The sequence below is a fragment of the Harpia harpyja genome, chromosome 17, assembly GCF_026419915.1.
Source record: "Harpia harpyja isolate bHarHar1 chromosome 17, bHarHar1 primary haplotype, whole genome shotgun sequence".
NCBI classification, from domain to species: Eukaryota; Metazoa; Chordata; class Aves; order Accipitriformes; family Accipitridae; genus Harpia; species Harpia harpyja.
Window position 1 is genome coordinate 7,519,686 of NC_068956.1, and position 13,204 is coordinate 7,532,889.

The window sequence follows — 13,204 nt, forward strand, 5'->3', positions numbered from 1 at the left end:
CCTAGATCATTAGCATTTGGTTCTGATCAGAAGTGCTCTTTTAAAGTGATTTTGGCTGCCTTGTGGGCTGGTCTTTTAGAAAACAAATTGGATTTTTTCAAATGAAACTGCAACAGAAAACATGGTCCAGGAGCATTCCTAAGTAGCGTTGCATTGCAGCTGCGAACAGGCTTTTTAGTCAGCAGACTAGATGTAATGTGAACTAACCCCCTTAAAAGACATATAGTGTGGATGTCGTATCATCCAGACCCTCTGTGGCTGGGGATCGCTCCTAGTGCACACATTCTTTGCTCAGGTAGGTGCACCCACAGATCCAGAATTTCGCTGCTATGCCAGTTGATGGAGTACAGGCATTACCCAGTTAGACTTAAAGGAAGAAAACAGTGTGAACAGATAGTACCTGATTTGTAGGCTGTACTGGCTGACTAGCACAAAGGAAACACACTAGAAAAAATATACTCTGAGGTGGGGAGTGAACTAGTGCTGAACCAACTCGGGCTTCAGTGGCTGTATCCCTTCTGATGCAGCACCGGGCTCTGAGCCAGATTTACACTGTCATTGACTCTGGCCTTGCAATGCTTTATCTAGCATTCAAACGTAGATTTGCTAGGATCGGTCTTTGGATGGTACCCCAGCAATAAGCTTCCCAATTTATTTCTTCTGATGATACTCTCATGTGGTTGTTCCTTCACAGTTGTATCATCTTCATGCCACTTCATTAGCCTTGAAAACATTTTTTTTAACCTAAATCAGTTTAAACTGGGATTGAAAAATGATGGACCACTATAGTACAGTGCCACTTGCACTGTGTATGCACTACGCTGCTTGAAGCCTGAAGCCCACTGCTCAGTCTCATATTTGTCTGCGAAGCACAGACTCTTGCATTTCTCTGCAGAGAGATCTGGTTTAGAACACTTAGCCCATAACTATTAATAATCTAAGCATGCTAATTTCAGAGAGATTAACAGACTGTGTCATCTGAAGATAGCCAGTTTCTTTCTATTCAGAGTCCAGCACTTGTACAACTAACTCAGGAGTCCATGGGATTGTAAGTAGTTAGTTAATCCAAACACATTTACATCCTTAGGACAAATGATTGGTCTTCAGCACTGAAAAACCTTTCACTTTTTGCAGCCTTTTAAATCATGGTGAGTTTTTAAGAAGGCCTTCAGCATTCTAGATTTACAGCCGGCATGTCGCAGGTGTTTACCAGCAAGTGCTCACTCAGGATTCACCCAGGAAAATCCACTTTCTGAATGAAAAGTAGAATATTACACAAAAGCAAACATTACCACTGGCAAGGTAAAGATCACCTCTTTGTCTCATTCACTGAGTGAATCAAATCTCTCTTACCCTAAATCAATAGAGGAAAGGAATGAATTCCCTTTAAAAAAAGAAAATTAAATAAGACAGACTTATTCCTCCAGAGCTCTTATTCTGTTACCAGCTTATGCTGTTGTGAATTAAGTTATTCTTTAGAGCACTTGTACAGTCATTTTGGGGATTCTAAGCTTTTCACTCTAGCTACTTCTCAGTGCCTTTGTTTTCCAATATGAATCTAGGAAAACTTCAAATAAGATAATTCTTGCTTAGGTTTACGCTTCATTGCCTTGATTATGCTATTTAGGAAAAAAACACCCCAGTCTTTTTATATCTGGCAACATTTCTTACTGATTTCCCCCATCACTCAAATAGCTTCTTTGATTGGACTTGTATCTTTAATTTCCTTCTCTATTGCTATATTATTTCTTCCTCTTATTCTTTTCCTGTAATATCAGTATGTCTTTGTATCACATACTTTCTATTTAAAGAAACAGCTTTCCTAATTCCTTTTTTACTTCAGGTGCTGCTTGCATTTCTGCATTTTTTCTATATGGAACTTTTCCCATTAGAAAAGCCCCACTTGCTCCATGCCTGTTCTCCTTCTGACTCCTCTCCTTTGGCTTCTGCCACAACATTTTGTGGCTCAAGCACCCGACTCTTGTAACTAAACTGACCACTCAGACAAATTTCTTTTTTTAGCATTTGCTTTAGTTTTTTTTTCCCCTCCTTAATTCATTGCTACTTAAATTGGCTTCCTAGAGCGAGAAAGTTGGCATGCAGTACTGGTTCTACCTACTCAGCTCTGATGTCAGCCCTCCTGCATGAAAGTTTCAGCATCTCAGGGGGTTGTATGCCATATACACTTTGATTTCTTATTTTGTGCACATCTCTCACTCTTTATCTTCTTCACCTCTAACTCAACTCTTTTTTTTTTCAAACTATATGCTCCACTAAGGTCATCTTGACAGTAGGAAGTGAAGCTTTGGTATGATGCATTGACTGTGCCACAACCACTGAAAAAGCCAGATTTAGTACTTGAGAGTCTGTTAAAATAGGCATCTTTTATGGAAACAAGAAAAAGCTCAAGAAATAGTCTCTCTTGGAGATTCTGAGAGATTCTCCTCTCTCTGTAAATCTTACCATAAAAACCAACTACAGTTGGTATTTCCTAATAATCACCATCTCTGGCATGATGTTTTGTTCTGGCATGATGTTTTGAAGAATGATATCCAGAGATTTCCTTATGAAAAAAATTACATACTACAGTCATCTTGCAATAATATCTAGAGAGCTGAACAACATAATTCTTCAGTGTATTCAGGTTTTCATTTTTGTGAATCAGAGTACATACAGGTGTCTTTATTTGTAATCATTGTTTTATGATCAAAAAGTGAAAAAGATATTGATACATGCACATAATAGTTTTAATGGGAATTGTAGGTCCAAAGCAAGGACTACCTTCTGAAGGAAACTGGAAAATGCATAGTATATTTTGTATACTGTAATTCTAAATTGATGTTGGCAATGACTAAGGGAAGGGGTTTTGTTTCCTTCTCAAAGAGCTCCCATTTAAAGGAGACCTTATGGCACCACTGAGAATCTTTGTCTTAATGAATGAATCAACATGTTTGTTTATTTATTTGCTCTTGATGTAAATTGAGTCTGTCCTTATTTCTTTGTTTACTGAGAACTGAGCAGTCCAGGACAAAATTAATTAGTGGCAAACTTCCTTTCTAGGAGTGTTCTCTCTAGAGATGAGAAACCTGTAATTTTCTACATATTTGGGATGAGTTTGAATAGCAATTTTGGTATATGTTGCTGGAAAACTTTTTATAGCAGAACTCTGTTTACTCTGAAGGGTCCTTTCTTCTCTTCAGATTTTCTTCCAGCATCTTTTCTGTGAAGTTCTCATTTCTATCTTGATTTCACTCATGTGTTACCTTCTTTCAAGTTCTACCAAGTTCCAGCTCTACATATTTCAGTTTTCTGCAGTATTCTGCACACTTAAGCTTATATGTACTAGAAATGAGAAAAGAAAATCCTTATACATAAACTTTGCAATGATCTCTAGGATCTTGAAGTGTATAAAGATCAACATAATGCATAACTGCTCAGACATTAATTCTTAGTTTAGAATCACTTGGTCTTTAATTCTTATCTTAACTTGTACAACTTGTACACATCATTGGTAAAATATCTGTCCTGTAAAGTTATTGTCAGAGAGATAAGAAGTAGGACCTGTCATAGCAAATACAAGTTTTGTGTGTATCAAACTGTATTTCTTGTTTCTAAAATGGCTGTTTATCCTCCAGCTGCGCAACTGTGACATCCAAGTATGTTGTGATGGAAGTACAGCAGTCCTAACCAAGATTTTTATCAGCTAGATTTCCAGGAAAAAAACTTTGGAAAAAGCAACAAGTCAGTTTGTGTCTTAATTGTTTTTATACACTCCTGAAAAGACCAAAAGTCAAAATACAGACAGTGCTTATGATATTTCATTTTGTGTCTTTTTTTTGACTAAGAACATTTATTTACAGCAGCAGTGCAGTGGGAGGTTATTACGTGAGATTTTCTTTACTTCAGAAAGCTTGCAGTTAGGATGAAACACAACTTGATAGATACAATGTATGGACAGCATGGGAAGGTGAAAAGGTAAATGATAACTGTGCAGTCGTATTTCCAAAAGTGTGAATCTTCAGTATTTGGCAGTTTTGAAATACATAAACAAGAAAGGCATAATTTCAGTCACTTCTTGCTACCAGCCTAGTAATTTAAAAGACATTTATTTATTAAAAGTGTATGTGTATGTTACTGCTGTTCATAACAAAGAAAAACAGAGAAATTTATAGAAGATAGCTATCAGAATTTTATTTAAATTGAAGACCTGTCAAAATACAGCATACAGTGTCAGCAATTCTCTTCGGAGTGTTAGGTTGTATCATTGCTCTTCATGTCAAATTGTCATAACATGCCTGTCATTGCCTCTTTCAATTAACCTTAAAACCAAGTCTGAGAATTATACAAGGAACAAAGTTTAAACAGAATCCTTACATTTAGGAATACTGTCCAGGAGCAATCATTCTCTCTTGGCATTGATGAAATTGTCTGGGTATGAAGAGTCCTCCAGTGATTCATAATAACTGGATTTCTTTCCAGCTACCAAAGCCTTTGGCAGTAGCTTGTTGTCACAGCCAGTTCTCTAATAATTTACTGATACTAAATTCCCTAGAAAGTATGTATTTTTTTCTGTTATTTACAGCTGTACTATGTTATACTATAGTTGAGGAGCTACTTTTTCTTCCGTCTTGCATGATCTTAACAAGGAATCCTTGCAGTAACTGTAGAAGTTGGAGGATGGCACTTTAAATCACAATAAAGAGTTTCATATACAACATTCACTGTGAAATGTAGGTCACTGGAACAGGCTCCCCAGGGAAGTGGTCACGGCACCAAGCCTGTCAGAGTTCAAGGAGTGTCTGGACAACGCTCTTAGTCATATGATTTAGTTATAGGTAGTCCTGCGAGGAGCAGGGAGTTGGACTTGATGATCCTTATGGGTCCATTCCAACTGGAGATAGTGTATGATTCTACGATTTCTGTTGCCTTACACCACATGTCTGAAACCTATATCTACACCCTTCTTTACTTCTTTCGTCTATCCTTTATTTTTGTTGTTCAGGATGTATGTTTTGGGGGGCAGGGACCATTCACTATTCTGTTTAGAGGAGCACAACCTATTGTTGACATTCTGTGGACGTAGTGGATTTATATGTGAATAAATTTTATACGCCTCTACAATAAACCACTTCTTACACTTTTCTTTTGATTTTCTTTCTCTGGGAGTAAAGCATAAATAGGCAAGTTTATTGCCACCATTTCCTTCCCTATTTAAGCTGTAGTCCTGTACTCTTATCCTTGCTCTTGTTAAGTATTTTTCTTTTCTGATAAAGCACAGAACTAGTACTACATTCTCTTACTTTTTCAATGTCTCTTTCCTGTGCTTCCAGAAAACTGACAAACTTCCACACTGAAAATCCCTTTTCCCCCATCCAGAACTGCCCTTTTTCATTTCCCGCACCTCATAAGCAGCCTCTTATTCTGTATACCACTTTGTACCTCTTACTATTTCAATGGTCGATGTCATATCAGGGATGGAAAGATTTGGGGGTATTAAGTATTGCTGAGGGCCCAGCCATGCATGCTAAGAGGTGAATTTGGACAGTTCATCTTGACAGATGAAATAACATGCAGTTTCTGTAAATGATGTGGTGTTAAGTTATTAAATTATTATTAATATAGTTTTATGTTAATGATGAGACTGATAGCAGAATATTACAAAGGACTTTTCTACTGACAAGACCAAGTGCCATCTCGATCCATTATGATTCTGTGATATCAACACTGCTATATCAGTCTTTGAATACGCATGTACTAAGAAAACTGTATTTTCTACCTTGCTGCAATAGCAAACCTTCTGTAATCTTCAGTGCTCTTTGTCTACAATATTTTTCCCCAACATTGTGATAACTGCAAGGCTGTGTCATTTTTTGCGTCTATTTCTGCATTCCAATTCACCTGTCTGATTTCTCCTTTAAGGTAAATAATTACAGTTTAGAAGAAGTTACTCATGAAGAGGCAGTAGCGATACTGAAGAACACATCAGATGTAGTGTATCTGAAAGTTGGAAAGCCCACCACCATTTACATGACCGATCCATATGGCCCACCAGATATTACTCACTGTAAGTGACTTCTGCAACTCATTTTGTAGGAGATACCTGTTTGTCAGATGATTGTGGTTTTTTCATTGCTTGTCCAAAGTACCCAATTAAAGTTTATGAAACAGCTTGGAAGGCTACAAAAATGAAATGTTTATTGCCACTTAAGTATGCTACAGTCATGAAATATTACAAATAATATAACTCTGCTAAAGTATTTTTGCAGCAAAAGTTACAATGTAGCTGATGTACTGCTGTGCTGATTCCAATTAGCCATTGTCCAGGTGATCAGACTGAACTGTAATTCTTGTGATAATTACAGTAATAAGTATATGCAAATATATTTTGAAATATGATTAGATTTGTAGTCTGCAGTCCTCTGTCCACTGAAAAGTCAGAACAAACAGCAAACCATCTTGTACAAACTAAGTGAAAAGCCTGAGGCAAATATCTATCATATTTGTATAAAATATTTACTTGGAATGTAAAAATCTCTGCTCTACTTAAAAAAAATTACCTATTTTCTGTGTATATCCAATTCCTAAATTATTGTTTCAGTTTGCTTTATTCTCAGTCTGTCCATTAACTTTATATATGTTCATCTGCTATTTTTCCACTGAGGACCAAGGCCTTATTTGTCCTTGCATTCAGTGTGCACTCTGTTGTAGGAAAAGTTGTTGAAACAATATGGTAAAGCTCAGTGAAGGATCTCATAGGAAGGGAAGATGATTTTATTTGAAAACAAACCTATTTCAATCAGGCTGTCATATCCACACACTCAAAATCATCTAGGCTCATGTCCAGCATTCAGGTAGAAAGACACGCATCCAGGCACATTCCCAGGACTCCCTGAGATGACCAAGTACAAGGGTGGGTGGCAGTGGAGTCCTTATCGTACACATGTACCTTCTTATTATGTTGACAACCTCCTTGCTGATGTGTTTTTTGTACCCTTAAGGAGATGACAGCAATTAGGATCTTCTGTCTCTCCCATCTGTCCCACCTACGCTGTCTTTAGGATTTACTCACTTCTCTTTTGTCTCCTTATCTGTGTGTACTAGGCTCCAGTCTAGTCTTTATCTCCTGCCATCACCTCTTAATGGCTTGAGTCTTTGTTTTAGTTTGGGTGTAGGCTGTCCTGACAAGTTACAAGTAGTTATGTTGAGTATTGATGACCTATTGATGGATCTAGGTGCTATCAGTACATGCCATTCTTACGCCCCTCCTGCCAGTCCTCCTGGTGTCCATACCCAGGCATTCCCATTCCCTTTTCATTCACAGCAATCTGAACATTCAGTTGCAGCTCTCTATACTACTGGTGCCTGTTAGTCTAAACAGTTCATTACTGAAACTCCCTTTCTTCATTTAGTCGTTCATTAAAAACTGTCTGCCTTGGGTTCAACTATCAACAGGGACCAGCTGCACCATCTAATAACTGGATGGCAGTTTAATATTTGAGAAGAGCTGCAGCAACTGATCCATACCCATCTTGATCTCCTGCTAATAATCCTAGGGGCACTTAAGGCCAAGCAAGGACTGCGAAAGGCAGATTTTCCCAGTAAATGCTAGAGATTTAAATTTTCCTGCACTTTTGCATAGTGTTGCTTCTGTGGACTGATAAAGTTGAGGGAAAAGCTAAATATCCATAATCCTCCTTATTTAGACTGCTCCATAAAAATAGAAGGCAAGGTTTTGTAATATGCACGTCAGGTGGTATACTCAACTGTGCTGAGGATACCTATTTAGTTAGCAACTGTTACAACAGATGGCAATCATGTTGTTCAGTAGCAGTCTGGTCTGGATCTTAGCAAAGCCCAAGAAGTAAAAATGCTAAATGTCTCTATCCAATCTCCTGCTTTATAATACTTTCCAAAATAATAATTTGGGAGCTCTAAAACAGTGTGTTTTATTATGTCAGATTATAGATCAGCAGCATATGAGAAGACAGAAGTAATTCCAGAGGGAGAGTAAAGGTTGAAAAGATTTGCAGTAGCCCATCCCAGGCTGTTGGTGCATACAGATTCATTTATCCTCAGGGAACCTTTCATTATACCTACACGTTCAGGGTATTTCAGAACGGGTAATGGCCTTTCCCTGTAGAGACATTTTGCTTTGAAACGTTCTGTATCTCAGCATCTGAAAGAAAGATTGAAACTAATACTAGAAAGTTTAGCTGTCTTCTCATGAGAAAATTAATCATAGCTCATTGCAGAAGCACGTATCATTGTTTTCCCTATTTGTCATTTCCTTTTCTAATTACATTAACTAGAGATTGAATACAACTATTACTACATCTCTCCAGTCATAATTATCCCCAGTAACTTCAAAATAGGAAAAAGCAAGCAAAGAAAAAAACCCACAGACCCAATATAGAATCAGACAGCATAGTGCTGTAATTTTCATTGTTAATCATTAATATGTAGGAGACTTGTATCCACTTTCTGTTTTAAATAGACAGATTTACTGTAATCTAAATACCATCTATGTTAGTACTGAAATTTCAATTATATTGGGAATTCTGGCACCTTTAGTACATCGCAGCTCTAAATCTTCACCATACATAATTCTTGCCATACATAAGATTCCTGCTCCTATCCTGCATTGAGCTCTTTACTATGTTATTCGCATTGCTGTATACTGGAGCCAAAAAGAGGAGTGTGCTTTTAATCTCATTCTCTCCTCTTTACATTTCCTTCTTCAAGTCAGTCCTAACTGAAGAAAATGTTTCCTGTCTCCCAATCTATCCTTTCTTATTCAGATCCCCTCTAAAGAGTCAATCCCTGCAAATGAGCCAGCATTATTATTATCATTATTATTATTATTATTATTATGATTAACCTTTCAGGAAAACTTCAGCTGTTCATTCTTCCTTGTTACGTTTTAAGCTTTCGCAGGCAAGGACTGTCTGTTTTGATGTTATTTACAGCAATGAGCACGTTCTTGGTACTTAACTAAAAAATGGTGCTCTTGTGACATCTAATAAAACGTGAAAGTGGCTAACTATAGATGCTTATTCTTGCCCTCAGCTTATTCTCCACCAATGGAAAATCATATACTCTCTTCTGGAAACAATGGCACTTTAGAGTACAAGGCATCCCTGGCCCCTATCTCACCGGGAAGATACTCACCCATTCCAAAGCACATGCTTGTGGAGGACGACTACACCAGGTCAGATGCTTCTCTTTATTTATTACCTTTCATGACAATTGCAAAGGACATAGGTAAGGCATTCAGTGCACCTCAAATAGAATATGGCATATAGTTCTTTTCCCCCTGTGTTCAAGGGAAGATGAATCGAAACTGTTACAGGTCTGAAGACAACTAAGAGAAAGATAACACGAATGAATGCTGACCTGAGGTCCATGTTGTCTGGGTGCAATCCTGCACTAGTTCCTAAACAACATGGCTACACTAGAACAATGCTGGCACTGAGCAAAATTTTCTGCTTCTTAACACAACTAGGAGATCTCAGGATCAGTGACTCATCCGGCTCACTGCATGTATGGGTGGAGGGACTGTATGTGCATTTGTACCTGTCCATGACAGTACACTCTGAAAGGTCCAGCTTGTTTGGTTTAGTGAAAGCGAGGCTGAAATAGCCTGTAATTGCTCTGTGTACACACATTGAAAGATAAATGTTATGGAGAGAAAACACTATGGGAAAGGAAAGAAGATGTACAAACTGGCTGCAAGTAAATATGGGAGGCACACCGGAAAAAGTTTCTTAACCATTAGAGCAATCATAATATGAAACAGTTTTCTGTGAGAGCACAGAGGTTAAAAGGAAGCTGTTTATGCAGTGGCGCTCGTTACCTTTATAAAAGGGCTTCTTTGATGTGATTATCAGCAAAAATGACCCTGGAAATTACTTCTAATTTTTTTTTTTTTTAATAATTCCAAAAGACTTGTGACTGCTATATGGAAATATGGTAGGAGAATTGTATCTATGTAGTTGATTTCCAGGTAGAAAAGACACATAGAAAGGTGCTGGGAGGGTTCTTTTATGCCTTGTGTTAGATCAACACTGAATGTCACTGATGAGGCAGTGTATATTTATCTTTTTGTTTGAAGAGCACTACCATTCACTTAGAAGACAACAGTTGTTAAGTTTGTAAAATGAGCCCTCATTATAATGTCTAGTGCCACAGAAAATGAGAAATTAATTTTTCTTCTGTGCTTCAGTATTTATAAATTCATTGTATTTAAAGCTAGGAGGAGGCTGTTCTGATCAACTAACCTGACCTACTGTGTATCTCAAGCCAAAGAATCTCATCCAGTTATGTATTCATCAGCTTCATAACTTGCTAATTTGCATTTCATTTCTCTTGTTGCATATGATTATGATCTCAAGCTGCTTAACTTGTTGGATCAGACAGATTCAGAGTAACTAAATCATGATACAGTGTTTAATCAGGACAAATGTATGGAAACCACACCTTGCTTCACTCTGTTGGCTAAAAGAATTTCTCCTTTGTTTTGGTTGAGAATGCAAAGCTGACATTGCTTTCCTTCAACTTATGAGACATTCAATTAGGATGAATTTTCTCCAAAGGGTTTCAAGAAGTTACATTTTTTAATTAATAGTTAAAACATTGATTTCATTAAATTGTGCATCAAGGCTTTACCTGGGCTACTACTGACCTCGTAATTTCTAAAATGCCTGTGTATATGACGAATACCAATATAGTAGCTAGGTTACAATGATGAAGGCTTTGTCAATAAGGTTGTAGTGCTGAATTCTCTCCTTCTGTAATGAGATGTCAGCACCATTATTGCTGAGAGTTGGCAAAGTTTAAAAACAGCAAAAAAATGCAACCTTAAAAGTAGATTATAGCTAAGGAGATCAAGAAGTCACAGAAAGTGAAAGAAGTAATCCTAAAAAAGGAGAAAGGCTGCCCTGAGAATTAAGAGACCATTTAAACAGTTAGAAGACCTGTAAGAATGAAGAAGTATCTTTAGACAGTCCTGTGTTTCTTTGTGTTCCATGCAGATGATTTTAACTTTCTAATTGCTTCTACCAAAAAAAAAAAAAAAAGAAAAGAAAAGAAAGAAGAAATAGTCATAGAAGAAAAGGCAATGACAGCCCTAGCCCATTAGTTCAGTGGATATCCAGTAGAAAGCATACTTGCTCAAAGAACCGTGCAGGATATATATTGAAATTAATTAGTATGTCTTTTTGATCTTTTCAGGAAGAAAGATGTATTCCTATCCTGATATTTTTAGTTTGTTTTTAAACAAGTTAATTTTGCTGGTTTAGCACCTGACAGTAAAACCAAATACTGACACAGTCTGGTTCTTCACTGAGGTATTCACACCAATGTCCATTTTGCATTATTTGGGGAAAAAGAAAGAATGCCCAGAGAAGCCATGTATATTCTGTACAATACTGCTCTCCTGTGTTCTTCTTCCTGGATTTCCAGATTAGTGTGCTGTCTAATGAAGGGCTGATGTGCAAAGTCTTCTGTGGCGTTGGCACTATTGACAGGAGAGGCTGACTCTAGAAGCGTGACCTTCTGTGGAAGGCGTGTGGCGCTGGCGGAAATAAAGGTGTCGAGTAATAGGAGCAGACTCTGAATGCAACAGAGCAAATCAGATGAAAATCTCATAGTTCTAAACAAGTATTTACTTTGACCTATTGAAAAGGAGGAGGCTATTATGGACTTAATTATATTAGTGATAATAGCTTATAAGCTACACTGATACCCAGCATACAAAAGCAAAAGATAAAATGAATGTAATCATAAGAAAAACGGTACTTCTTGCCATTGCATTTCCTCACTGGATAGAAATCATACAGCAATATCTGAGAGACAACCAAACAGGAGCCAGAGACCAGGTTTCTCTGACTACGACAACTAAGGTCTGACCTTCAAAACCAAATCATTTAACCCCTGAACAATGCTGAACCTTTTTTTTTTTTTAAATGTCCATGTAGTTAATTATGGCCTATTGATTCAAGTGGGACTATTGAAAATGCCACAGTTAATTCTCACAGTGATTTTCACAGCAATAAACTGAGAATAGTGAATGCACTCTTTCTGTGCAATGCCATAGGATTTTCCGATGAGTGTGCCATTAAAATAAGAAGATACTTGGAAAGTCTTTTTTGCTGACCAGTTTAGAAAGACTTAAAATCCTTTGGGAAGTTAATTATCATATTGATAATTTTAGTGAAACCTATAGATCCCTTGATTGCAGCATTTATAATTAGGTTTCCTCATATAATTTTTTATAATTAAGATGATTGCCAACTACTGCAGTGCTATCCATTAAAACTACCTGGTTCTTGCTAAATAGTTTTTCAGGGCTAATTTACATGGTGATCACATAAGGACATTTATTACCCGTGCAGTCATAATACGGCAACACTTCTGGCAGATTTTCATTTGTGCCAGCTAAAAATATTTGGAACAGTGACTTCTCCACTATAAGAGGCTTTTGCAATTTCATAATTCTTTGTACACGTGATTTGAGTGAGGCCGAGGACAAGCCTTCTTTTGATTTACTTGCTATAATGAATCTATCAGTAAAGCTTAAGTGGTTGAACACTCAATTTGTCCACTTTCTCTTGTTTTTTCTTTTTTGTTTTTCTTTTTTTGTTCCACTTCTAAGGCTTTTTTACCTAAATACTTGCATTTTGCCTAAGAAAAATAAGTGTTTCTGTTGATAAACCTTGTATTTTTGATTTGATATTGAATCTGTGTCTGAAAAAAAATTCAGTACAACTTTGACTTAATAAAACTATGGGGAAAAATTAACTTAATCCGAGCACAAGGGATAGAAACGTAACAAGTCATCTTCATCCACAAGTTTTAATGAAGCTGGCTGTTCTCTTTTAATTACTGAGCTTTTGGAAGTTGTGTATATTATTGATCAAAAATGCTGTCAGTGATGGGCATAATTTACTTTTTGTTTTGCTGAATTCATTTTAAATTCACTCAGGATGGAAGCTTTGCTTTCCTGTATATTTATGAAGACTGTCACCTTTTAAAATTTAAATAAAATAACACAACTTCAAGTTAGTAGAATGAGGGATCAAAAGTGGATAAAACCTATATGCCAAGTAACTCTATCAATACAATCATCATCATTCTGCAAGTAAGTCCTTATTTGTTTTAGTTTCTAGTAAGATTAAAGTGTTGTGCAGGCAATGCAGGAGTTTCC

At 36.9% G+C, this 13,204-nt stretch overlaps 1 protein-coding gene across 33 annotated transcripts in view; it reads left to right on the forward strand.

The window, feature by feature from the left end:
• DLG2 (discs large MAGUK scaffold protein 2) overlaps positions 1 to 13,204 on the forward strand; it is a 1,027,713-nt gene that overhangs the window by 729,914 nt on the left and 284,595 nt on the right. For all 33 annotated transcript variants that reach the window (XM_052812305.1, XM_052812308.1, XM_052812306.1 and 30 more), the window contains 2 exons: positions 5,920 to 6,064; positions 9,067 to 9,208. In XM_052812305.1, coding sequence (XP_052668265.1) covers positions 5,920 to 6,064; positions 9,067 to 9,208 — 287 coding nt within the window. The remainder of the gene's footprint in view (positions 1 to 5,919; positions 6,065 to 9,066; positions 9,209 to 13,204) is intronic.